General features: G+C 49.0%; 1 protein-coding gene across 7 annotated transcripts in view; it reads left to right on the forward strand.

Moving 5' to 3' along the window:
* LOC116941121 (nebulin-like) overlaps positions 1 to 25,465 on the forward strand; it is a 97,938-nt gene that overhangs the window by 51,383 nt on the left and 21,090 nt on the right. For all 7 annotated transcript variants that reach the window (XM_032951810.2, XM_032951817.2, XM_032951834.2 and 4 more), the window contains 42 exons: positions 530 to 637; positions 1,090 to 1,401; positions 1,491 to 1,694; positions 1,802 to 1,906; positions 2,026 to 2,133; positions 2,246 to 2,557; positions 2,645 to 2,848; positions 2,945 to 3,049; positions 3,593 to 3,700; positions 4,743 to 5,054; positions 5,485 to 5,688; positions 5,789 to 5,893; positions 6,126 to 6,233; positions 6,711 to 7,022; positions 7,112 to 7,315; positions 7,436 to 7,540; positions 9,043 to 9,150; positions 10,000 to 10,311; positions 11,062 to 11,166; positions 11,756 to 11,860; positions 12,259 to 12,363; positions 13,510 to 13,617; positions 14,173 to 14,286; positions 14,411 to 14,608; positions 15,151 to 15,255; positions 15,357 to 15,458; positions 15,828 to 15,935; positions 16,441 to 16,545; positions 17,385 to 17,492; positions 17,735 to 17,839; positions 20,279 to 20,383; positions 20,512 to 20,610; positions 20,804 to 20,908; positions 21,566 to 21,670; positions 22,291 to 22,398; positions 22,783 to 22,887; positions 23,464 to 23,568; positions 23,757 to 23,861; positions 24,153 to 24,257; positions 24,596 to 24,700; positions 24,826 to 24,930; positions 25,212 to 25,316. In XM_032951810.2, the coding sequence (XP_032807701.1) occupies positions 530 to 637; positions 1,090 to 1,401; positions 1,491 to 1,694; positions 1,802 to 1,906; positions 2,026 to 2,133; positions 2,246 to 2,557; positions 2,645 to 2,848; positions 2,945 to 3,049; positions 3,593 to 3,700; positions 4,743 to 5,054; positions 5,485 to 5,688; positions 5,789 to 5,893; positions 6,126 to 6,233; positions 6,711 to 7,022; positions 7,112 to 7,315; positions 7,436 to 7,540; positions 9,043 to 9,150; positions 10,000 to 10,311; positions 11,062 to 11,166; positions 11,756 to 11,860; positions 12,259 to 12,363; positions 13,510 to 13,617; positions 14,173 to 14,286; positions 14,411 to 14,608; positions 15,151 to 15,255; positions 15,357 to 15,458; positions 15,828 to 15,935; positions 16,441 to 16,545; positions 17,385 to 17,492; positions 17,735 to 17,839; positions 20,279 to 20,383; positions 20,512 to 20,610; positions 20,804 to 20,908; positions 21,566 to 21,670; positions 22,291 to 22,398; positions 22,783 to 22,887; positions 23,464 to 23,568; positions 23,757 to 23,861; positions 24,153 to 24,257; positions 24,596 to 24,700; positions 24,826 to 24,930; positions 25,212 to 25,316 (5,961 nt within the window). The remainder of the gene's footprint in view (positions 1 to 529; positions 638 to 1,089; positions 1,402 to 1,490; positions 1,695 to 1,801; positions 1,907 to 2,025; positions 2,134 to 2,245; positions 2,558 to 2,644; positions 2,849 to 2,944; positions 3,050 to 3,592; positions 3,701 to 4,742; positions 5,055 to 5,484; positions 5,689 to 5,788; positions 5,894 to 6,125; positions 6,234 to 6,710; positions 7,023 to 7,111; positions 7,316 to 7,435; positions 7,541 to 9,042; positions 9,151 to 9,999; positions 10,312 to 11,061; positions 11,167 to 11,755; positions 11,861 to 12,258; positions 12,364 to 13,509; positions 13,618 to 14,172; positions 14,287 to 14,410; positions 14,609 to 15,150; positions 15,256 to 15,356; positions 15,459 to 15,827; positions 15,936 to 16,440; positions 16,546 to 17,384; positions 17,493 to 17,734; positions 17,840 to 20,278; positions 20,384 to 20,511; positions 20,611 to 20,803; positions 20,909 to 21,565; positions 21,671 to 22,290; positions 22,399 to 22,782; positions 22,888 to 23,463; positions 23,569 to 23,756; positions 23,862 to 24,152; positions 24,258 to 24,595; positions 24,701 to 24,825; positions 24,931 to 25,211; positions 25,317 to 25,465) is intronic.

The raw sequence follows: 25,465 nt of genomic DNA on the forward strand, positions 1-25,465 counted from the left end.
CATGCTCCAGTTTTCATCAGCAGCACATACAGCTCCTCCTCTGAGTATCAATCACCAGATCATCAACATTCATAACATGGTTAAGCAATACGGAGCCATTCCTTGACCACACCCGAGCATCCATCATGAAGGCCCTTAATTATTGTGAGCAGAGAGCCTGGGACTCTGCAAGCCTGATCAACTTCCCAGAGCCCTGGCCTGTTGATGGTATCATAGGCCTTGACCAGGTCAATATATCAGAGATGTACGTCATGTGGGAATTCCATACACCTCTGCTGTAGCAGAACAACATAGAATATGGCATCCCTGCAGGATCTCCCTGGTCTGAAACCACATTGGGGCTCTGCAGGTCTCTCCTCACAGAGACACACACAGATACGATGGCACATGGACACGAGTCCACTCACGCAGCTGGGAAATGTAACATGCTGACATGATTGACTTTACCTGCTTTTCTCTATATCACACTATTTTGCGATTACCGAGTCTCGTATTTCTCTTCATTACAATGTGTGTTTCTCTTCAACAGAAATCCTACAGGAAGGGCCTGGAACAAATGAGAGCAGACGGCTATGACTTGGGGTCAGAGGCTATCTCTGTGAAAGCTGCAAAGGCTTCCAGAATTATCGCCAGTGATGTGAGCACCTCATTCCGTGTCACTACATATTTGTTCTCTTTATTGCTTGATGGGTCATTGTATTATTATTAAGCTTGTTTACCCAGGAAAAAAACTCACTGAGTCTCAAGACTCAGAAGGTTCCTACAGAATTTTTGCAATTTGGGGCGAAGTTTTCTTTGTGTTTTTCAATTAAGTATATTTTTGTATTTGGCAATTTTTTTTTGTTTATGCCAGCACACAGTGGCGTGCTCTTCTTTGCATATTGTCAGAGGACCTGTCGTGTCAACTTTGAGTGAAGCAGTCAGTGCGTGGTATTTTATGCTTAGTACACCTGCAGAATGAACCAGGGCCGCCTAACGGATTGCACCACGAGCCTCAAAGAAGCAGGGAATGTGCTACCGCTGCGCTACATCACCGCTATTTAAATTATATGTATTTATTGTAATTGTATTCTTCTGATTTTTATACAGTACATATACAAGCAGGCTTATGAGCATGACAAGGGACAGCTCTGTGGGGTTCGCAGCATGGATGATGACCTCAGGATGGTCAATGCCTTGCGAGTTGGCAAACTGCAGAGTGACCTTGAGTACAAGAAAGATTTAGTGGAAAGTAAATCCAACTTGCACATTCCTACGGACATGCTGAACCTCGTCGTGGCCAAGAAGTGCCAGGACATGCTCAGTGACACCACCTACAGGCAGAGGCTGCACGACTGGACGTGTCTGCCGGACCAGACCAGCGTGGCCCACGCCAAGATGGCCACTGAGCTGCAGAGCGATGTAAGTTCCTTTACGTTTCTGTTTCTTCGTGTGCGTTTTGTATTTTTTTCGTTTCTACTACTGCAGAATTCTGGTTTATGTCACCTTAGACGCTGTACAAGGCAGACCTGGATTGGCTCCGGGGATGTGGCTGGATTCCCGTTGGGTCCCTGGACAATGTGAAGGCTCAGAGAGCAGGAGACATCCTGAGCGAGAGGAAATACCGGCAGCACCCAGAGACCGTAGGCTTCACCAGCATCACCAACTCGCCTTTCATGCAGCAGTGCAAGCTCAACGCCAACCAGATCAACGATGTGAGTAGAAATTTTTATTGATATATAATTCCTGTTTTTCAATGTGAAAAATAATTCCATATCGAGGCATGTTGAATGTTGAAGTCTTAATTTTGTTCCACAAACAGCGCTTGTATAAGAAAGCCTGGGAGCAGGACAAGATCAGCATTCACGTCATGCCCGACACTCCACAGCTGCTGCAGGCCAAGGTCAACACCTACAACCTGAGCGATGTGAGTGTACTTGAACTAATTGTTACTGATATCATGTGTTCACTCATTACGATGTTATTTAAGATAAGGACTCTATAGATTACAGGCTTGAATGGCCAATTCTGTCAATATTTTTCTAGAAATCCTACAAGAAGGGTTTGGAGCAGATGAGAGCGGATGGATATGACCTGGGGTTGGAAGCCATCTCCATTAAAGCTGCAAAGGCCTCCAGGAACATCGCCAGTGACGTGGGTACCTCCCTGCCACAAGACATTGGAGCGCCCCTGCTTCTGTAGAGCATCCTCTCCATTTAATGGAATACAAAAATGTTTAACTTATTTTCATCGTTTATCTCTTCAGGTCAATTACAAAGAAGCATATGAGAAAGAAAAAGGGCATTACATTGGCTTCCAGTATTTAGATGATGATATCAAAATGCTTCACTCGACACGAGTTGGTAAACTGCTGAGCAATCTTGAATATAGGAAAGATTTTGATGAAAGTAAAGGGAAGTTTCACATTCCTACGGACATGATGAATGTTGTCATGGCCAAGAAGTGCCAGGACATCCTTAGTGACGTCAACTACAGGCAGAGGCTGCACGACTGGACGTGTCTGCCGGACCAGACCAGCATCGCCCACGCCAAGATGGCCAATGAGCTGCAGAGCGATGTAAGTCCCTTTATGTTTCTGTTTGTGCATCTATTCTACAGTGTTTCAGTGTCCAGCACTTCTCAATTCTGAATTATGTCACCATAGGCCCTGTACAAGGCAGACCTGGAGTGGCTGCGGGGTTGTGGATGGATTGCCAATGGCTCATTGGATATGAAGAAGGCTCAGAGAGCAGCAGAGATTCTGAGTGACAGAAAATACCGGCAGCATCCAGCCACCCTAAGCTTCACTTGCGTGAATGACTCGCCTTTCTTGCTGCAGTGCAAGCTTAACGCCGACCAGATTAACGACGTGAGTTCTGTGTTTGGGCTGAGTCCTTAAGTGTTCACAGCATTCATGTAAGTCAGTGAAAGGAGATCTGACTGTATAATGTATCTGCACCGACAGCGCTTGTACAAGGAAGCCTGGGAGCAGGACAAGGTCAGCATTCACGTCATGCCCGACACTCCACAGCTGCTGCAGGCCAAGGTCAACACCTACAACCTGAGCGATGTGAGTTGATGTGACGACTTGGTTGGACGCACATCGGCAATGTTTTTGTAAAATTGCTTCACTTTTAGTTATTCTGTGGTCCTTCTAGAATAGTATGTTTGTTCGGACTATGTAAATACCTCCATGAATAGTTATCAAACGTACAAATATTCTTTGAGATGCTTACAGATCCTAGTTGCGTCTTGAATTGTATTATTTTTTCATTTTACAAAGCTCATAACCTTGCCTAATTCAAGATATAGTACAATCTTATCCATTACAGTTATTTAATGGTGCTGTTTGAAGCTGGCCACTTGACACTTTAGGCCTTCGGGTCCACGCTCAGCAACCTTGTTCACCAATTTTCCATGAGCAGTAAATGCTGGGTAGGTATCAGTAACTGATTAACCATTAGAGTCAAATGTAAAATATTTTCAATGTCATAGGTGAAGTGTTTTGTAATATTCTGTTAATTATTTAAACAATCCAATAATATTACAACGAAATGCTTTCCACCTTTGAAGATGACTTGTGTTGATGCCTGCTGTGCGACTGTTTCTACAGAAAAGCTACCGTAAGGATTGGGAGGAATCCCGAGCCCTGGGTCATGACGTGCGCTTTGATGCCATCCCCATACGAAGTGCCATGGCCTCCCGCGACATCTGCAGCGACGTACGCATCTTTCTCGCACAGCACCGGCCCTTACAAAGCGTTGGCTCATTGGGAAACTAGTTAGCGATAGATGAAGCTTTGTGAACTCTAATGCTGCTGCTGTTGTACAAGCTGCTGCAGCTGTGCATTCTGCTGTTGCTGGTGATGCGATCCGTGCTGCTGCTGTGCATTTGCTGTTTCTGCTGCTGTGCATTCTGCTGCTGTTGGTGTTGCTGTGTGTTTGCTGCTGCTGCACAAACCATCCCAGTCTACAGCAAGTGGTTGGTACAGAGTGGCAATCTGTGAGCATCGCAGCATCTGTACACAACAGTAAACATTCACTATTGCTTTACATTCCCACTTTGTGGTCGACGGAGAAGACAATTGAGAGCCTAAAACAAGCCAAACAGAAACAGCGCAAAAACAACTGCGTTACAGAAGCAATCAGAAATATTGCACAAACGTAAATCAATATAAAATTAAGTACATTTACTGTTATGAAGGTTGGTTCAGACAAAAAAAACTGTTCATAGCAAAATTCAGTTGTAGAAACATTCACATGGATTTAGGGCAGGGGTGGGGAACGTCCGGCCCGCGGGCCGTATAAGGCCCTTGAAATAATTTGGTCTGGCCCTGCCAAGGCAACCGCAGGCGGGACTCGAAATTCAATCAATCTAGGAGCAAACCTGGAAAAGCAGTTGCGAGTAGCAACATCATCAATAACCAGCAAACATCACACGCCTCGCCAAAGAGAAGCAGTTTCAGCCATCGCATTAGGGGTGAGTTAATTAAATGTTTGACCAAATATAACAGGCTAATTTTTAAGTTGATAATTTTGTATGACCCGCAAATGATGTTATAAATATACAAATGGCCCTTGACAGTAAAAAGGTTCCCCGCCCCTGATTTAGGGTGACTTGCACCAATATGTAAACAGACAGGGACGTGTCAAATACAAATGCAAGTGATGTTTTCTCAAATAATTTATAAATCCTATAGTTATAATTCCCAATCCTGTTATAATGTTGACCAGCCATTGCGTATGATTCCACGTGTAATGCAGTACAAGTACAAGGAGAACTATGAGAAGGAGAAGGGCCAGCACCTTGGGATTGCCAGCCTGAAGGATGATCTTAGGATGGTCAACGCCTTCCGAGCTGGCAAACTGCAGAGCGATCTCGAGTACAAGAAGAATTTTGATGATGATAAATCAAAATTCCGCATTCCTACGGACATGATGAATGTTGTCATGGCCAAGAAGTGCCAGGACATCCTCAGTGATGTCAACTACAGGCAGAGGCTGCACGACTGGACGTGTCTGCCGGACCAGACCAGCATCGCCCACGCCAAGATGGCCAACGAGCTGCAAAGCGATGTAAGGTTTTGGAATTGCATATTTTTTGTTTTAAGAAAAAATAGATTCAGCAGTTCAGTCGATTCATGTTTAGAAATGCGTTTTCTGTAAAAAAAAAAAATATTGTATTACTTTGATTGCAGCACACAGTTCCAATGTACGACCAGAGTATCGATCAGTTTCTCAAACTCCAGTCCTTATGAACCTCCACGGGTTGGCATTCTGAGATTGCCAAGAGATACATGCAACATGTCGATGCTCGATCTGTATGGGAAATATTGGTAATAATGAAAATCTGCATCATTGTCGGCCTCAAAGGATTGGAGTTTGAGAAACACTCGCATAGATGGACACGTTGCGACGAGCATCCCGTGCAGTGTAAACATACAGATTTAAAGGACACGGACCGTTATTGTTATGATGCCAACTTTTTGTGTTCTCCCCTGCACAGGCCCTGTACAAGGCTGACCTGGAGTGGCTGCGGGGTTGTGGGTGGATTGCCAATGACTCTGTGGATCTGAAGAAGGCTCAGAGGGCAGCAGAGATCCTGAGCGAGAGGAAATACCGGCAGCACCCGTGCAGCGTTGGCTTCACGAGCGTCACCAACTCGCCCGGGTTGCTGCAGGCCAAAATAAGCGCAGCACTCATGAACAATGTGAGATATTGGTTTTCATATGCATGTCCTGATATGTGTTACTTGTAAACGTAGGTTTTCTGAAAGCTGAGTTTTATTCTATTTATCACTTTGCCAACAGAGGCTGTACACCGAGCAGTGGAACAAAGACAAGGGAATTATTCACCTCATGCCAGATGCACCCCCGTTCATACTCGCCAAGAACAATTCCTACAATATCAATCAGGTATGTTTGCTTCAGATGTTGGATATGGAGCGATGATGAAATCAGTTCATGCGCAGCTACCAGTTGCATTTTTGCATCGTAAGGTAACGAGGGATGGCGACGACTTGGGGAAGGCTTCATCCAGCAGTGGATTTATCACGACCGATTGATGATGACGACCGTCTAAAGTAACAATAGTGAGAGCTGTATTATGCAGGGTTGTAACTCTGTCTCCCGCTGTGCTACTTGGCAGAGGAATTACACGCGGCAGTGGGAGGAAATGAAGCGAGAGGGACACCACATGAAGCCCGATGCCATTCCGGTGCAGGCCGCCAAGGCAGCTCACCTGCTCATCAGCGGAGTGAGTGCCTCCACACGCCTACCACGCCGCTCACCACAGACTATCGAAGGCCGTGCATTGTGCGTACGATTATTATACGTAGGTTTCAAATATCTGATTTCGCCCCCTAAACAATGTCACCGCAAGTATATGAAGGAGGCGTATCGTCAGATTTATTGTTTTTGTTCTCGAAAACTATGGTCGTTCAATAACAGTCAGTATTTGTTCGAATTGTTTTCCCAGACCTTCGGTTCAGTTGTCTGTTCTTACAGTTCATAGGATCCATTGAATTGGCAGTGGCTCGTCAAGTTATACTCAGACAAAACTGCTTGTAAAGTCCACCGGGGGTGACCTGCGATACACTGGATATGTTCGGGTATTATTCTCACTGAAGCAATGAGAAGATCTATAACCAGCAGTCAGAGCATACTAAAGAACGTGTACAAATGGCATTTATCATGTTAGAATATGAGTACGTGTGGTGTTTGTTAATTTTAGATCAAGTACAAGGAGGCCTATGAGAAGGAGAAGGGCCAGCATCGTGGGATTGCCAGCCTGAAAGATGATCTCAGGATGGTCAACGCATTCCGAGCTGGCAAATTGCAGAGCGATCTCGAGTACAAGAAGGATTTTGATGATAATAAATCAAAATTCCACATTCCTACGGACATGATGAATGTTGTCATGGCCAAGAAGTGCCAGGACATGGTCAGTGAAGTCAACTACAGGCAGAGGCTGCACGACTGGACGTGTCTGCCGGACCAGACCAGCGTGGCCCACGCCAAGATGGCCAACGAGCTGCAGAGCGACGTAAGTCCCTCTTTACGTTTCTAAGTTTGCATCTATTCTGTCCTGTTTCAGTGTCCAGGACTACTGCAATCTGATTTGTGTCACCGTAGGCCCTGTACAAGGCTGATCTGGAGTGGCTGCGGGGCTGTGGATGGATTGCCAATGATTCATTGGAAGTAAAAAAGGCTCAGAGAGCAGGAGAGATCCTGAGTGACAAAAAATACCGGCAGCCTCCAGCCACAATAAGGTTCACAAGCGTGACCGACGCACCTTTCATGCTGCAGTGCAAGGTCAACGCCGACCAGATCAACAGCGTGAGTTTGTTATTCTAAATTAAACAAATCCTACCTGCATTCATCGATCAGGCTTCATTTATTCGTCAACTCAATGTAGATGTAGATGAGGTTGGTTGTACGTTGCCCCTGTGCTTACAGAGACTCTACAGGAAACTTTGGGATGCTGACAAGACCCAGATCCACGTCATGCCTGACACCCCCGAGCTGCTGCAGGCCAAAGTGAACACGGTCAACCTGAGTGATGTAAGTGAATCTGGCTATGGATGTCTTTCTGGAAGGTGTGTAAATTGCGAGCTCTTATTATCAATACAAGAGAACAAAGGTCATGGACAACTGCAGTTGCCTAAGCATTTGGAGACATCTTTCGGAGGGGCACAAGTGGAAAACGCAGCATAGTGCGTGAACCTAGGGCAGCCGTTGAAGGTCGACCGGGGATGGAATAGATGAAATAAAGGGGTGGACGAGAGCAGGCTGCAGTGCTTTTGGAAGATAAACTTGGTCGTGAAAAGACTGAATCTAATGTGCGTCATGAAGCAAGGTGTGAATCAGTGGGTGGCAGGACCTGCTATGACACACGGTTCAGAAGCACTGTGGTGATTAGCGAAAAATATCCAACAAAATCTCAAAAGTGCACAAAGCATGGCGACTTGTATAATTGGCATTACATGTGGGCACCAATATGTCATCTGCCTAGCCTGGTATCCAGGAGGTTGTGGATTCGATCCTGACCCTCACGCCTATATATTTGGAGTTTATGTATTCTCCCCATGGTCACGTGGATTTTTCTCCAGTTCCTCCGGTTTTTCCCTGCACATTTAGAAACATGCGTTTAGAGTATTTGGCTGCTTTACATTTCTTCGTGATAAGCCACTTCGTTGAGCTATCATTTGTGCTAGTTAGATCGCCTCTGAAAACGAACTATATAAAATAGTTTATAGTTTAAAAAAAATATTTATTATAGCTTACATTGAGAGATAAAGAAGATGCAGGATAATGACATCATCCAAACAGTTAAGGAAAGTCGGTGGGCTTGAGCAGGACGCGTCGTGAGCAGGGACGATGGACGATGGTCAAGACTGATAACTGAGTGGCAGCCAAGGAACGGAGTGCGTCTGAGAGAGGAAATCCACGGAGGAGAAGGAGGAGCAACGAGATCAGTTTGTGTGCAGGTGCTGGATGGATTGTTGAATCGTTAGATTATGAGAGGTGGTGATCGCCTGGGTGGGCTTATCTCATTTTAATTTATACAGCACATTGACCAAGGTGCTGAACAAAGAATTAACTATTTGTACAGCAGAAGTGTGATGAGATGCGTTATTGAGGAGGGTAGTACATTTTGAATATGATGATGCGTGCAATACACGATAATGAAAATGACAATGAGTGGTAAATCATGAGTGAGTGTGATAAGTGGGTAGGGGAGTTGGGAAGAGTGATGGAGTTAGTGATGCGGAAGGGAGGAGGAGGTTTGGTGAAGCGAGGGAAACTAAGCGAGTTTTAACAGCAGAACGAAAAATAGACATTGAGGCTGATTGGTTGACGTGCAGGGGCAATTTCTTTCAGTATAACGGGGGCAGAAGCGATAAAAAATGGAATCGTGATTGGGTACAGGGAGGAGGGAGAACACACAGAGAGAGAGCTGGGATTGTGAACGAAAAGGGCGAGAAGGAGCTCAGAATGAAATGATTGATGATGGCTGATGATCATCATTGATTTAAAATCCTCACGCGTGTATTGTCTCACAGAAACACTACCGCGGCGCATGGAGGGAGTCTCGAGCAGAGGGCTACGACATGCGCATCGATGCGATGCCACTGCAGTTGGCGCGCAAGTCCCGTGACATCATCAGTGACGTGCGTACCCATGTTCGGGCCCCACGCTCCCATATCCCTGCGTGCGGATGTGAATTGAGTAGCAACCATGTGCCCAAACCCGCATGCACAATGGCAGTCTCGGTGTGTCATTGCTCACAGGCAGCTATTTGGTTATTTTTTATAATCACTCGTGAATAGAGTTGGCCAAACATGCCAATAAAGGGCCGCAGAGCTTGGGCAATTGTTGTTGCTGCTTCTGGCTGCCTTTCTGCTTATCTGTAATTTCCCGCGCCTCTCTACAGCGTTTTTAGAAGTGATTTGCATGAACGATGACTTAAAAATTAGACAATAAGTATTATTATCAGCTTGTCATATAATTAATTGTTTATATTTTGAGTACTGTTTTCTCACAATTGTATTAACATTGTGTTATTGAGTTGTTTCATTAAACATTTATATTCCATAACTCCCAGAGAGCGTCCTTTGAAGATGATTTCACAGAATTACTTATGAATGCCCTTCATCGGCCTTTCTAAACACACTTGAGTCATGTATTTTATTGATTGACTGAGATTTTTCATTCTGGAATAAGTCAAATAGGTAAACAAAATACGAACTTTCATATGCCATCAGTTCTATCCAGCAGCCATTAGTAGCTTGACTTGGACCATGAACTCACCACACATAAACATTTATCTTAATCATGGGTTACTGCCTGGGTTAAAACTAAGGATTTTATGAATGAACGTTCCGCAAGGACGCTCAGCTGGGTTGAAACGAGCCGTGCACGCGTCGGATACGCGTGCACGGCTCGTCCCTGTCTTCAGCGCAGGGGAAGGTGCCACCCTGCACCGGTGACGTCTCTCACACGGTCGCTGTCGCCCACAGTACAAGTACAAGGAGTCCCACGAGAAGGGCAAGGGCCAGCTGATCGGCTTCCGGCGCCTCCAAGACGACCCGCGTCTGGTTCACAGCGCGCGCACCGGCATCATGCTCAACGCCCGCCTGTACCGGCAGAAATTCGAGGACGACAAGACCAAATGCGTGACTCCAGTCGATGCTCTGAGCGTGCTGCAGGCGAAGAAGTGCCAGCACCAGCTCTCAGACATCCCCTACCGCACCTACCTGCGGCACTGGACTTGCCTGCCGCACCAAGGACCTTTGCTACACGCCAAGCACGCTCAGGACCTGCTGAGTGACGTGAGCGACGCTGCCCCTCCCCCCCTCGTGCACCTCACCTCGAATGTCCGACAATGAGAGCGTCAGCACCACCCGGCACTTGCGTTGATCTGACCGATGTGTGATGGTTGCGATGCAGTGCGGCCAACTGTGATGTGGGTAATGGTGCAAGTGCTGATGGTGGTGGTTGGTGGTGTCAGTGAGATGGGTGCTGGTCGTCTCAGCCTTAAATGAATACCTGGTGCAGCGTGTAAACACCCACCAACTCGTGCACTGTGTCAACCTTCATAGGTGCTCACAAACAGCACTTTCCCCTACACTGTGTTAAAGGCTATACGGGGGATCTTTGTATTTGGTGCTGGTGGTATTGCGATTGTTTCAAGTGTATTTTGTTTAACCAGGTGAGAACTAAAGGGTCCAGGACATGGTCCCATGTGCAAGGGCGACCTGGCTCGTCAAAATAACGTCAAAGTAATGACGTAAAAACACAGGACAGCAAATAACAATTTGGGCAAGAACAACTCATATTCTTGGTTCTTTCGGTAAAGTCAAGTAGAAGGGAAACAATAAAATAATAAAATAAACAGAAGAACAACTCAGTTACATGGTGGTGTCAGGCCTGATGTTACTGGTGGTAGAGCTGATGGTGGTGAGAGTGGTGTCGCACAGTGGGTGTGATGCTGATGCAGGTTGTAGAGGAGGTGGTGCTGGTGGTGTAGCGATTGTTCTGGTGGCAATGGTGTCAGTGCTCACGGTGGTCATGTGATGCAGAACCTGTACAAGGAGGATCTGCTGTGGATGCGAGGGCTGGGCTGCTCGGTGTGCGACACCCCTGACATCCTGCGAGCGAAGGAGGTCTACAATCACCGTAGTGACGTGCGTATGAACCACTCTGCCACCTCCTCCTGCTCACTCTGCACAATAAAACACGAATAGCACACAATTGGTTCTTGTGAGTTTAATACAAATGTGTGTATCCCCTTGAAATATGCATCATGATGGTTCACTTTCAATATTGTTGTTGAAGCATCTGCAATTTTTCCGTATGCCATTCTAATAGCAACCAGCAAAATATTACAACTGTATTTTTTTTTATTTAAAGCTTTCGTGACTGCAGGGATTCATATTCTTGGTTCTTTCGGTAAAGTCACATGACTTTGGTTGGCATCAGGAGTTACTTGATTTGCAGCAACCATGTCTCCTGTTGTAATCGTGCAATGGATAGGGGCCGGTCATGTGACGTTCACAACTGATCATGCTTTGCCGCATTCACAGGAGGTCGACTCTATAAATTGAAGCCGTTTGTGAAGGAAGTTAGCTGCCACTGCCGTGCATTGTTCAGACGTGATTAAACGCAGCCAAGCGCCTTCTACGCAGGCTGAAGCCAGCTCATTGGCCACGTCAGGCCTTCGCAGCCCGTTTCTCAATACAGGTTCTGTTTGCTGCGCTGATGCGTGTTCCGCAGATAAAGTACCAGGCCGAGGCCAAGCTGGGGCAGCTGAAGTTCACGGTGGTCACCGACACCCCAGGCTACCTGACGGCGCTCACCAGCGCACAGCAGCTAAGCGATGTAGGTCCCGTTCGCCGTCCATTCGTCTCGACAATGGATAATGTGTGGTGCTGCATTTCTGATTAATACGGTGATGTGCAAGATCTCAAATTGTGCGCAACACATACCGTGCATAAAGTGTTGAATATGCTGTTTAATGTGATGCGTACACGATGCATTGTGTGTGATGTTCCGTTTGAAGTGATGCTTTGTGAGATGTAATGTGCTCTGTGGCATGTGCAAGGTGTCGGCTCGTGTGCTTTGAGCCAGTTTGCTACGCGATGTGATGTCGTGTAACATGTGATGTGCTGCGTGGCGTGTGTGCTGCGCGGTGTGCGTGCTACATGATGTCATTTTTTTAATGAAGTACGCACTGTGCTATGTCGGCTGACACGTGGTGTGTATGCTGTGCTGCTCAGATCAAGTACAAGGCCCAGTACAAGGCAGCACGTGGTGTTTATACCCCAGTCCTGGACTCTGTGGACAACATCCGCGTGGCTAATGCTCAGAAGCTCTTCAGCAACGTGAGTATCTGCAAGCCGGGACAGCGGGGCCCGTGCGGCTCACACCGAGTGCAGCAGTAGCAGCAGCAGCAGCATCATCATCATCGGCCATGATCGATCCACTGCTGGATGAAGACTTCCCTGATTCAGAAAAGCAACAATCCACCCAGCGCCTGCGCATTAACGGATCTCATTGCTCCAACACCTGGGTGGACGTCCCCTCAGACGCGTTCCATCCCTTGGCTGCCGATCCGTTGTTATTATTGAGCATCATCGTCCCTTCTAACCCAAGCCTACTCACTTTTCTTAATAGTTTGGATGATGTCATGAACTTGCATATGTTCTCTAATCTATGTCTTCCTCTCTCTGTCTCTCAATGTAATTCCAAGCACACATCTCTCCGTGCTGTTTTGCATACTTTTCTGTTTTTGTTTATACATTTTTCATTATTGACCGTGGTGTCTCTGAACCACGTATCAGCGCAGCTAGTTCGCAGGACCATAGAGCTTGGGTAATTGTTTGTAGCACCGGTTCTGGCTACCTAATGGTTTCTCGCATCTCAAAATAACTCTCTCTCTCTCAGAGTGAACGAAAGCTGTGCGCGTTACACATCCTAAGTTAGTTTAACACGTAGGCTTTCGCAACCAATATCATCCATAATAAAGGTTTTTTGGGGTTAGATTACGTAAATATATAAATGTGTCGTTAAAACCCGCCACCACCCGACACAGCCAACTAGTAAGGGTTGGCATGTAAACAGAACGTGCCAATTCGTCACTAGTACAGCACACCGGTGTGTTGGAGAGCCAAGCCACAACATTTACAAACACTAAGACTTCTCCACAAATCTGGCTGTCGCCTGATGAAGCTAGTTGTAATTGCTTGCGAAACGTCATACTCAGATTGTAAATGTTGTGGCTTGGCTCTCCAACACACCGGTGTGCTGTACTCGTGACGAATTGGCCACGTTCTGTTAACGTGACAACCCTTACTAGTTGGCTGTGTCGGGTGGTGGTGGGTTTTAACGACACATTTATATATTTACGTGATCTAACCCAAAAAAAACTCTATTATGGACATTCTAAGTTAGTGTTGTGTTTTGTGGTTCATCGGTGTACTTAATAAATACATGACCTGGCCATGCGATTGATTTCATTCCGCATCTAGAACCTCTACAAAGAAGCATGGCAACGAGTGAAGGCCAAGGGCTTCTCCCTCCCAGTAGACACTGTACACCTGCAGAATGCTCGTCACCAGCAAAGCCTGTACAGCCCGGTAAGCCAATCACAGCCCAGTAAGTCCCCCACATTCCCCCACAGCCCGGTAAGACCCCCCCCCCGCCCAGTAAGCCCCCCACAGCCCGGTAAGCCCCCCTAGCCCGGTAAGTCCCCCCCACAGTTTGATAAGGCCCCCCCAGCCTGAAAAGCCTCCCCCAGCCTGATAAGGCCCCCACAGCCTGACAGAATTGTTCCCCACCTTATCGGCGAGCTGAAACAAAAACAGTTGGTGCATTATTAAATGCTTGTATTTGTGATCATTTAATTGTTTGGCTACATCGGGTGGTGGAGGGTTTTTAAAGACAAATCTGGCCAGACTACTTGGTTTAATACAAATATCGCATATGAATCAATTACAAGTTATTCTTATGGCAATTTAATGAACATTTTACGGCACTTTTTGGTTTATTTTTAATTCAGATAAATTATTGGTGGATGGCAGTCCACAGTGTGTTGTTGATGGTTGAGGGTGGAGCCGCGGGTCCACGGTCACATTGGAATCGCTTCTGACGGAATCCCTTCTCTCACCCCTCCCTGGCGGACCGTGACTCAGAGGAAGTACCGTGCGGAGTACGAGCAGATGAAGGCCCACTTCACCCAGCCGAAGCTCCTGAAGGAAGATCCCCGTGCCTTGCACGCCCTCCACGCTGGAAACATCCTCAGTAACGTGAGCACCTCCTTGCCCCTCGGTCACCTCCTCACTCCTCCGCCTCCTTACTTCCCCCAGCCTCCTCGCTCCCCCGTCATCTGGCCTGCGTGTTCAGCGGTCGACGTGTCTCCCGTCTCTGCAGTTGCTGTACACGGCGGCCTACAACAAAGGCAAAGGAGCGCTGCACCTGGCCCCCGACATGATGGATGTGGTGGTGGCCAAGCGCGCGCAGGACCTGGCGAGCGGCCGAGGATACCGCTCGCTCCGCCGCTCCTGGATCTGCCTGCCGGACATGCAGCAGCTGGAGCACGCGCGGCACGCCCAGGAGCTCTACAGTGACGTACGTCCTCCGCAGCATTGGTAATAATTGAGTACGCCGTAAGAACGTCAAGAGGCGTGCATTATGGTGGAAGGTGCTCATGCGTTTCACAGACACAGTGTGTAGTAGTCTCAGAGTAGGGGGCAATGTTGCTGTGTGTTATCCCAATTTAGTCATTTGCGGCGTAGTTTTTCGAATTTGACAAATGTTGACCATGGCGACGGGACACAATGGCCTACTCTGTTTGAATGATGTCACGGGATCTTTATCGTTTACTATGAAGCAGACATCTCGTGTTTTACAGTTAACACACCTGTGTTATTAACCAGGGCAGCCTGCCGGATTTGAACCACAAACCTCTGCAATGAGTGGCGAGCACGCTACCGCTGGGCCACCGCGTCACCGCCCTGTTCTTCCCTCGCGCTGGAATTCCCTCCCATAATAACCGTGCTCAATTGGATAAGCTTGTTCATGCTTACCTATTCTAACTTTTAACTTGCAGCACGGGACGTACGACACACACCGCTCCCTCAACACCATTGCGTGCGATGTGTGTGCTGCAGGTGGCCTACAAAGACGACCTAAAGTGGTCGCGTGGCATCGGCTGCTTCGTGTGGGACACACCCAGCATCCTGCAGGCCAAGCAAAGCCGCGACCAGTGCAGCGACGTGAGTGCCGCGCCGGGCGCACCGCCGAACGGAGGGTGATGGAGACGCCCCGCGCGTGGCGTGAACCGGCTGACGGTGCACCCTGTTTTCCCTATGCACAGGTGCGATACCGTGCTCAGGCCGAAGCCGCTCGCAGTGCATTCACGCCCGTGCTGGACACGCCTGGGTATCTGCAGGCCCAGACCGTGCGGGGCTACAGCGACGTGAGTCCTCACGCGCACTCACCAAGACACAAGAGGGACACTTACCAAGACGCAAGAGAGACACCAGGATATAGAGACACTCAATGGGCTACAGTGAAAATCACCAAGACATTGAGACACTCACTGGGACACAGAGATACTCACTGGGACACAGAGAAACTCACCGAGATACAGACCCTTATGAAGACACTAAGACAAGACACTGAGAGACACCACCTCGCACCAACACAGAGAGATACTCACCGAGACCCTCACCAAGACACACCAACACAGGACGTGTAATCGATGCGGGTTGCCTCGTTGTGAAGGAACGCGTGCTGGACGCAGCTTGTGTGAGCGATGAGCTCCTCCCCCGGTGTGCGCTGACAGAACAAGTACAAGAGGCACTACCTGAGTGAGGTGCGGGGGAGACCGGTGCAGGGAGCCAAGCGACTCGACATCGCCCACGCTGTGGCCACTGCTCGCCTGAGGAATGATGTGCGGCTCCTCAACCATCCCACACTCACTCACTCATTCACAAAGACAAAGATCCCCCATGTAGCCTTGCACAGGTTGTAAGGGCCAATGGCGAGCACCTATGAAGGCCAGCACAGCGTACAAGGGGGTGGTATAGCCAGAACACCACACCTGGTCGCCTTTGTCTCCCCAGTGTTAATGTTTTTACACACTGCACCAGGTACTAATTTAAAGCTGAGTCGACCTAGAAGAGGTCCATAACCGGTTCAGATATTTAGCACTAATGTTGGCCGTAAGAAGGAATTAAATTCTGGTTCCTAGGTATTTAGCACAGTGCAGTAATCACTGTGCCACTGCTCCCAATAACATACCTACACAGACACACAAACTCCCTTAATCACAGCTCAAATGATTCTTGTAGGTGTGCTACTGTTTTTTTCTGTGCCCCTATGTCCTGTGTGCTGACCGCTGTGCTCCTGTGCGCTGTGTCCGTGCGCTGTGTGGTATTTGGTGGGTGCTGGTACAGCGTTGGTACCAGCAAGGCCTTAAGCTGCTGCCCACGAGCTACCATCTCCCCGTTGACACGATAGCACTGGTCACTGCCAAGGCAGCGCATGGACTGACAAACAATGTAAGTAACACTCTCCATACGCACAAGTGTGAGCATGTGCACGTGCGCATTCTGTTTGCATGTGCATTGTATGTCTTTTGTGGACTCCGGCCTCTTTGCTCCCAAGATCCACTGCTCCACCAGTGATAACCACTTGGTTAGCCACTACACCCCCACTCTCTGTAAATCCCTCGCTAAGCAACTCCATCCGGTCTAGTGTGGGTATTGGGATCTGAGTTTGCGTGCCAGGAATTGATTTGTGCCGAGTTCTGGTGACATTGTGTTGAACTTTGGAAGAGTCTATGTCACTTAAAACATAGCCAATATAGAGATCAATATTTGTTTTTGGGTTAGGCCACATGCTCTGGACTACGTGGCCCAACCCAAAAATTAATTTTGGATTGGTTTACTGCACAGTTTGGATAGACCTCGGCTGACCGAGAAATATGTCCAAGCTCGAACTGTGTGAAAGGTGGTCATCTTAGCCTGGTCCCCTCTCCCTCTGCTTCCAAGTCTGGTAACCTTCATTGTCGACTTTCATTTCAGACCCCCTTCAGTGCTTCCATTCCCTCCTTCCCTTGAGTGAGTGAGTGATTTTGTAAGTGGGTGAATTAGTGAGTGGGTGGGTGAGTTAGTGAGCGGGTCAGAGAGTGAGTGAATGAGTAGGTAGGTGGGTGAGTCTGTGAGTGGATGGGTAAATGAGTGGGTTAGTGAGTGGTTGAGTGAGAGGCTTCCCTTCTCTCCTTTCCTTTCTCAGTCCCTCCCGTTTTCTCCTGTGTCCTCCTGTGCATCTCAGTGACATTTGTCACAGCCTGGGCAGACTACAAATGTGCGTTTTCGCTGCTGCCATTGTTGTATAGATGCTGTACCGGGACAACTATGAGAAGGGCAAGGCTGCTGGCTATCGACTGCCCCACGATGCAGTTGGGTTCCGTACTGCCCTGCACGTAGGCCTCCTGCAGAACCAGGCAAGGCCATGTGGCAACGGTGTGGTGGATGCATGTGGACGCAGTGTCATAGTGAGGTGGTATGGTGGTTACACTGTGTTGTTGGTATGGTGGGTGGTGTGATTCGTATGGTGGTGAGTGGTGTGCTGCTTACCTGTTTTGGTTGATATGGTTGTGTGTGATGTTGGTGGAATGGTGGCAAGTGGCCTCGAGGTCATGCTGAGTGATTGTGATGGCGTCTGCGTTGTGTGTGGTTATTACAGCGACTCTACCGTGTGGCCTATGAGAACGGAAAAGCGAACATCCACCTGGGCAAGGACCTACCTGAGATCACACACGTGCGCGCCGTACAGAAAGCCATCAGCCGTGTGAGTGAACCAGTGGCAAGGGGCAACCTCGCCTCCTTATCTCTCTACTACCATGGTTTCTGTTCCTGTGAACTTCACTCGTTGATTCCTCCACCCTCGTTGAGGACTCGACAATGTTTAACCACCACACTGCAGGTCAAACACTTTTCTTTCTGCTTCTTCCCTCACACTGCTTCTCTAGGACTATGCCTATATCTTGAAGAGTCTTGTACATGCTTGGGAGAGTGAGGGAGACTGTGGTGTGTCCCTGTGTCTCATAGCCAGATCGTACCTATGTCTCGCTGGATTGTATCTCTGTCTCACAGCTGGATTGCATCTGTGTCTCACAGCTGGGTTGTATCTGTGTCTCACAGCTGGATTGTATCTGTGTCTCACAGCTGGATTGTATCTCTGTTTCACAGCTGGATTGTATCTGTGTCTCACAGCTGGATTGTATCTCTGTCTCACAGCTGGATTGTATCTCTGTCTCACAGCTGGATTGTATCTGTGTCTCACAGCTGGATTGTATCTGTGTCTCATAGCTGGATTGTATCTGTGTCTCACAGCTGGATTGTATCTGTGTCTCACAGCTGGATTGTATCTGTGTCTCACAGCTGGATTGTATCTGTGTCTCACAGCTGGATTGTATCTGTATCTCACAGCTGGACTGTATCTGTGTCTCACAGCTGGATTGTATCTGTGTCTCACAGCTGGATTGTATCTGTGTCTCACAGCTGGATTGTATCTGTGTCTCACAGGTGGATGTATCTGTGTCTCACAGCTGGATTATATCTGTGTCTCACAGCTGGACTGTATCCGTGTCTCACAGCTGGATTGTATCCGTGTCTCACAGCTGGATTGTATCCGTGTCTCACAGCTGGATTGTATCTGTGTCTCACAGCTGGATTGTATCTGTGTCTCACAGCTGGATTGTATCTGTGTCTCACAGCTGGATTGTATCCATGTCTCACAGCTGGACTGTATCCGTGTCTCACAGCTGGACTGTATCCGTGTCCCACAGCTGGATTGTATCCATGTCTCACAGCTGGATTGTATCTGTGTCTCACAGCTGGATTGTATCTGTATCTCACAGCTGGATTGTATCTGTGTCTCACAGCTGGATTGTATCTGTATCTCACAGCTGAATTGTATCTGTGTCTCACAGCTGGACTGTATCTGTGTCTCACAGCTGGATTGTATCTGTGTCTCACAGCTGGATTGTATCTGTGTCTCACAGCTGGGTTGTATCTGTGTCTCACAGGTGGATTGTATCTGTGTCTCACAGCTGGATTGTATCTGTGTCTCACAGCTGGGTTGTATCTGTGTCTCACAGGTGGATTGTATCTGTGTCTCACAGCTGGATTGTATCTGTGTCTCACAGCTGGATTGTATCTGTGTCTCACAGCTGGATTGTATCTGTGTCTCACAGCTGGATTGTATCCGTGTCTCACAGCTGGATTGTATCTGTGTCTCACAGCTGGATTGTATCTGTGTCTCACAGCTGGATTGTATCTGTGTCTCACAGGTGGATGTATCTGTGTCTCACAGCTGGATTGTATCTGTGTCTCACAGCTGGATTGTATCTGTGTCTCACAGCTGGATTGTATCTGTGTCTCACAGCTGGATTGTATCCGTGTCTCACAGCTGGATTATATCCGTGTCTCACAGCTGGATTGTATCCGTGCCTCACAGCTGGATTGTATCCATGTCTCACAGCTGGATTGTATCCGTGTCTCACAGCTGGATTGTATCTGTGTATCACAGCTGGATTGTATCCGTGTCTCACAGCTGGATTGTATCCGTGTCTCACAGCTGGATTATATCCGTGTCTCACAGCTGGATTGTATCTGTGTCTCACAGCTGGATTGTATCCGTGTCTCACAGCTGGATTGTATCCGTGTCTCACAGCTGGATTGTATCCGTGTCTCACAGCTGGATTGTATCCGTGTCTCACAGCTGGATTATATCCGTGTCTCACAGCTGGATTGTATCTGTGTCTCACAGCTGGATTGTATCCGTGTCTCACAACTGGATTGTATCCGTGTCTCACAGCTGGATTGTATCTGTGTCTCACAGCTGGATTGTATCCGTGTCTCACAGCTGGATTGTATCTGTGTCTCACAGCTGGATTGTATCCGTGTCTCACAGCTGGATTGTATCCGTGTCTCACAGCTGGATTATATCCGTGTCTCACAGCTGGATTGTATCTGTGTCTCACAGCTGGATTGTATCCGTGTCTCACAACTGGATTGTATCCGTGTCTCACAGCTGGATTGTATCTGTGTCTCACAGCTGGATTGTATCTGTGTCTCACAGCTGGATTGTATCTGTGTCTCACAGCTGGATTGTATCCGTGTCTCACAGCTGGATTGTATCCGTGTCTCACAGCTGGATTATATCCGTGTCTCACAGCTGGATTGTATCTGTGTCTCACAGCTGGATTGTATCCGTGTCTCACAGCTGGACTACCGCGCTGCCTATGAGCTAACCAGGGGCCGACCGATGACCCTGGCTTGGACCCCTGAGCTGCTGCACTGCCGCGTAGTGGGAGAGCAGCTCAGTGACGTGAGTGAGGCTCTGCCATATGCAGGAACACTCACGTACACAGTTCCTGACGTACACAAGTCTGTGCGCGTGTGTCTAGGTATGGATGTATGCATACATGTGTGTTCCGTGTGCCCGTGTGATTCTAGGTGAAGTATAAGGAAGACCTGCATTGGATGCAGGGGACTGGGTGCTACCTCTTCAACAGCCCTGCTTTCACGCTGGCTCGCGAAGCCAAGCGCTATGGGGTATATCGCTGGCAGAAAACGTCTCCCCAATGCCTCCTGTGTGACTGCTATTTATGAAAAATAATGGCAGCAATAGCTCACGTAGGCTATTGATATGTGAACATCAAGTTACCTGTATTCTCGTGCGTGTGTACTTATTCGGGTTTTTCTGTGTGTGTGTGTGTGTGTGCACGTGCTCATGTGAACATATCAGAGCGCCTACACAAAGGGCGCGAAGGTGCTGCTGGGCAATCCCAAGGTGGTGCTGGACACCCCGGAGTATCTGCGTCTCCAGCAGAACAAGCAGCACACGAGCGACGTAAGAATTCCCATTCATCAACTTGGCACAGCAGTCTCCTCTTAGCTGTCATGGAACAGCTGTGTTACTCATCTGACTAAGGAGGCATCGCAGAAGCTTGGTTTTCTCTTTCGTGACAAAGCCTCTTGAACTCCAATTATTACTGCTGCTGCTAAACAAAGCGAAAATTCGGCCGAATCTGGAGCTCAGCTTCTGCCACACCTGGGGTGGAGCACCCAGTTCCTGCCCCGCTACACTCGGACAGAGTTCAGAGTGAAGCAGCAGTCAGGGTGATTGACGATCCAGCACTCGTCGATTCACTCCAGTCACTCGGTCACCAGTGATCATTCACCTCCTTATCACTCTTCTATTACTACTACCATGGATACTGTTCCTATTAACTTCACTCATCGATTCCTGCTCCCATGTTGAGGACTCGTTCTACCAGACTGGCTCATCTCATCTACCCTGTACCACTTTTTGGGGAAGTAAACTGTGATTGGTCTCTGGGTAGACTCGGCCCCACCAAAGAATTGTCTGAATTCCACCCCTGGCACTGCAGGGCTGTAAACAGGAGATGAGCACCGCCTCATTTCTCTTCTGAGCAGCAGGCGACCACTTTCACTCTGAGTCACACAGGCTCACTCGCTCAACTCGGCGCCACTCTGTGCCCTCCAGCTGGTCTACCGTGCAACGGGCAACGTCCTCAAGTCCCGCTACACGCCCGTGCTGGACACCCCCGTGCTGCTCCGCGCCAAGTACGCCCAGGAGCTGCAGAGTCAGGTGCTGCACCCTCCTCTACCACAAAAATGCCCCGTATAACCTCTAACAGACTGTTGAGACAAGTGCTGTTAGTGAGCGCCTATGAAGTTCGGCATGGCACACGTGGGGGTGGGTGGCCAGCACCACGGTCAGTCACCTTTGTCTCCGCGGTGCCAATGTTTACACGCCACGCCAGGTACTCATATAAAGGCTTAGCTGACCTAGGAGAGGCCCAGGACTGGTTCAAATACTCGCCACTGTTTTGGGCGTAAGCGGGAATCAAACTCGGGTTGCTCAGTTTGGAGTGAAGTGTGCTAACCACTGAGCTACCGCTCCGCAGGCTATGTGATAGACAAATACAAAGATCCCCATTTAGCCTGAACAGACTGTTGGGGCAAGTGGTGTTAGCGAGCACCTATGAAGGCCGGTATGGTACACGAGGGGGTGGGTGGCCAACACCACGCCCGACCGCCTTTGTCTCCCTAGTGGCTATGTTTTACACATCCGCCATTCCCCACTAAGTGGCGGTGATGTCACCACGACGCTTGTGCCAGGCCATGTGCACATTCACACACGCGCAGGCTCACCGCCCTCGCTTTGCTCGCCGTGCTGACTGCCGTGCGTGCGTGTGCCGCGTTCAGTCCCTGTACACGGACGACGCCAAGAGGAATGTGCTGCACTCCTACAAGATGCACGCTGACACTCCTGCCCTGCTGCACGCCAAGGCCGCCAGTCAGCTCATCAATGGCGTGCGTACCCTGCCCACCGCTACCCACGCCTCTCACACTTTGCGATATCACTGGACAAGCAATGGATATAGATATGTGTATTGGTGATACTAATGGTGCGGGAGATGATGGTAATGGTGGTGGCTGTGGATTTGATGGTGCTAATGGTGGTGCTTGTAATGGTGTTGGTGCTGGTAGTGATTTGTATGGTGGTTGTGGTGGCCTTGATGATGGTTGTGGTTTTGGTGGTGGTGCAGTGGTGCGATGTTTCCCATCTATCCCGTGAAGCCTATGCTGGGCACAGCTGTTGAGCTGTATATGCTGTGATAGGGGCATAGTCAGGCTAAGTGCGGTTGTGGCAGTGCGGTAGTCATATCAACCTGTTTTGTGCTCTGCCGTGTGCAGCGACGCTACCGTGCTGAGTACGAGCAGCTGAAGCAGAAGTTTGTGTCGCGACTGGACTCGCCCGCGATCCTCACCGCCAAGCGAGCACACCACCTGGCCAGCGACGTAATGCCCCACACACAACACCACATAGAGCAGAGCCAGCTACACGTGAAGACCAGTCACAACATCCCCTGGTTGGCCATCTGGCAACGGAAAATGAAATGATTTATGCATAGCATCTCCCTTCACCAACGCCAGTCACAGCACCAGCAAACCAGAAGATGCAGATACTCTTCGTCCCGACTGCCCCTCCAGCTCACTCCACTGATGAGGGATCACCAGAGGTCGCCTGGCTCTGTTTAAAGACCTCAAGTGCTCGAGATTTTGTATTTGCGGCCCCTGACGGAGATTTAGGGCCTGTCCGTGGAGAGTTTTAAATCTTACACTCAAGACCCGCCTTTTAAACATTTCCCTTTCGGAATTTGAATTCATGTTGGCTCAGCGGATATATTTGAAAACGTATCAGATAATTTTTATGTACACAAATGGTTAGTTAGATACATTGTCAATTACACTTTTTAGGAATTAATATTTATTTATTAATAAAACTGAACACAACGCCATCGCACAATGCAGATTGTCTCTGGGCCTACCGTGCGTGCGTGCGTGCGCGTGGGGCACGTGTGCTTGTGTCTGCAGCTGCGCTACAAGGAAGCGTTCGAGAAGGACAAGGGACGCTACAACATGCGGGAAGACGCGTGCGAACTGCGCCACCACCGGCTCGTAACCGACCGTATCAGCGACGTAAGTCCTCACCCGTTACCTCACCCTTTCCCTCTCCCTCACCCTTTCCCTCTCCCTCGCCCGTTCCTTTTCCCTCGCCCCTTCCCTCGCCCTTCCCCTCGTATATTCCCACGCCCCTTCCCACACTCATTCCCTCGTCCGGCCCAAGCTCACACCGCCAGTCCGTTCCGCTGTGCCGGTGCGAGCAGGTGAAATACAAGGAGAATTACGTCCAGGGAGGAGGCATATGGAGCCACCTGCCCTTCCTACCGGAGCTGATACACCATAAGGACGTCACCGAAGCCATCAGCGACGTCAGTACCCGTGTTAATAACCGGAGCCGCTAGTGTGGCACACATGCACCTGTGCACACAGCCCTCGTCCACCCCACTACCCAGCACCTGCCTGCCAAAAAAGGGCATTGTTCCACACACACAGATCACCACGTACCCAATCACTACACCCACACACTGTGCACCACACACCAGTACTGAAATGTAGCCACATGTTGGACTATGATTCCATTGCCCCGCCGCGTGATTTGCGCGTGTTGACAGGAGCGGTGAGGTGAGTCGGTTGCTGTTGTATGGTGGTGGTGTGCACAGGTGAGGTACAAGGAGGATGTTGGGTACCTGCGCGGCATCGGCTGCAACATGTGGGGCAACCCGGACATGGTGATGGCGAAGAGGAACCAGCAGCTCTATAGCGCCGTGAGTCACTGCTACAGGAAGTCTACCAGAGCACACACTCCACAGTTCTTGTGGTACAGCACACACGCCATTATTCATTGTGAGCGAGGCTGAAAAGCCAATTTGAGTTACGATCCCATGCCCATGTTCAGAGGTTTTAGCTTATTTAACCAGAATACTTTATTTATGGTACATAAGTAAAACATCCAAGTTATTCCGCCATAGAATTGTGAAATTTCCACTGCTGGTGGCTCAGGCCTATAAATAGAGCTTCGCCTCAATGCCCATTTGAGCAGAAAATCATTTTGTGCCATTCAAGCGCAAACCATGGGATCACTGGCGCTGTGCCCGGTGCGTAGGCCGTCTACCACAAGGATTGGGACCTCGACCGCGGCAAGTTCTCCTTCACGGCCGATACGCCTGTACTCCAGACTGCCAAGATGGCCGCCGTGCTCATCAGCCAGGTGCGTAGGGTCCGCCTGCCGGCCGGCCTCTTGCTAGCTGCACCGATTCTAGCCTTCGTCCTCGTACTGAACGCCGAACGGTGACGTCTGTGCACTTGTGCGCGCGTGTGTGTGAATGCTTGCAGCTGAAGTACAAGGCGAAGTATGAAAAGATGAAGAGCAAGTTCACGCCCGTGCTGGAGGAGCCCAGGAATTTGCACGCCAAGGCTATGCAAGTGCAGCAGAGCCCGGTATGTCGGCCTCATGTCGCGAGATGATTACCCCGGCGTTTTAATGCTGCAAAATAAATTGGCAGACAATATGCCTGCTTCCCATTGCTGTATCTACACTTAAAAAAAGTATTTATATTTACTCATCCCATCGACAACATAGCCTTCTGGAAGTGATTTTGTTCAGCAGAATTGGTTTGGTACAATACACGAAAACTGTGGACTGGATTCAACACTCAGTGTTACGCTGCAGGTGGCTCTTGGCGTCCTGTTGGAATGTGTCTCTTTGTCATTGTGTCCAGTGGATGTACAAGAAAGACTTTGAGAAGATGAAGACTAAGTTCACTCTCCTGGTTGACATGCCATCCATCAAGCAAGCTAAGGCAGCCGCCAAGCTGATCAGCGACGTGAGCACTGCACACACACTGCTCGCCCCCTCGCGCGTCGCCCCCTCGCGCGTCGCCCCCTTGCGCGTCGCCCAATCGCGCGCCATCCCCTCGCGATCCGCCCTTGTCAAGATGTGCGACTAATGATGGCCCGTGCTGCGTGGTCCTAG

This window comes from Petromyzon marinus, chromosome 10 (genome assembly GCF_048934315.1).
Source record: "Petromyzon marinus isolate PM22_M1 ecotype Great Lakes invasive population chromosome 10, UKy_Petmar_22M1.pri1.0, whole genome shotgun sequence".
NCBI lineage: Eukaryota > Metazoa > Chordata > Hyperoartia > Petromyzontiformes > Petromyzontidae > Petromyzon > Petromyzon marinus.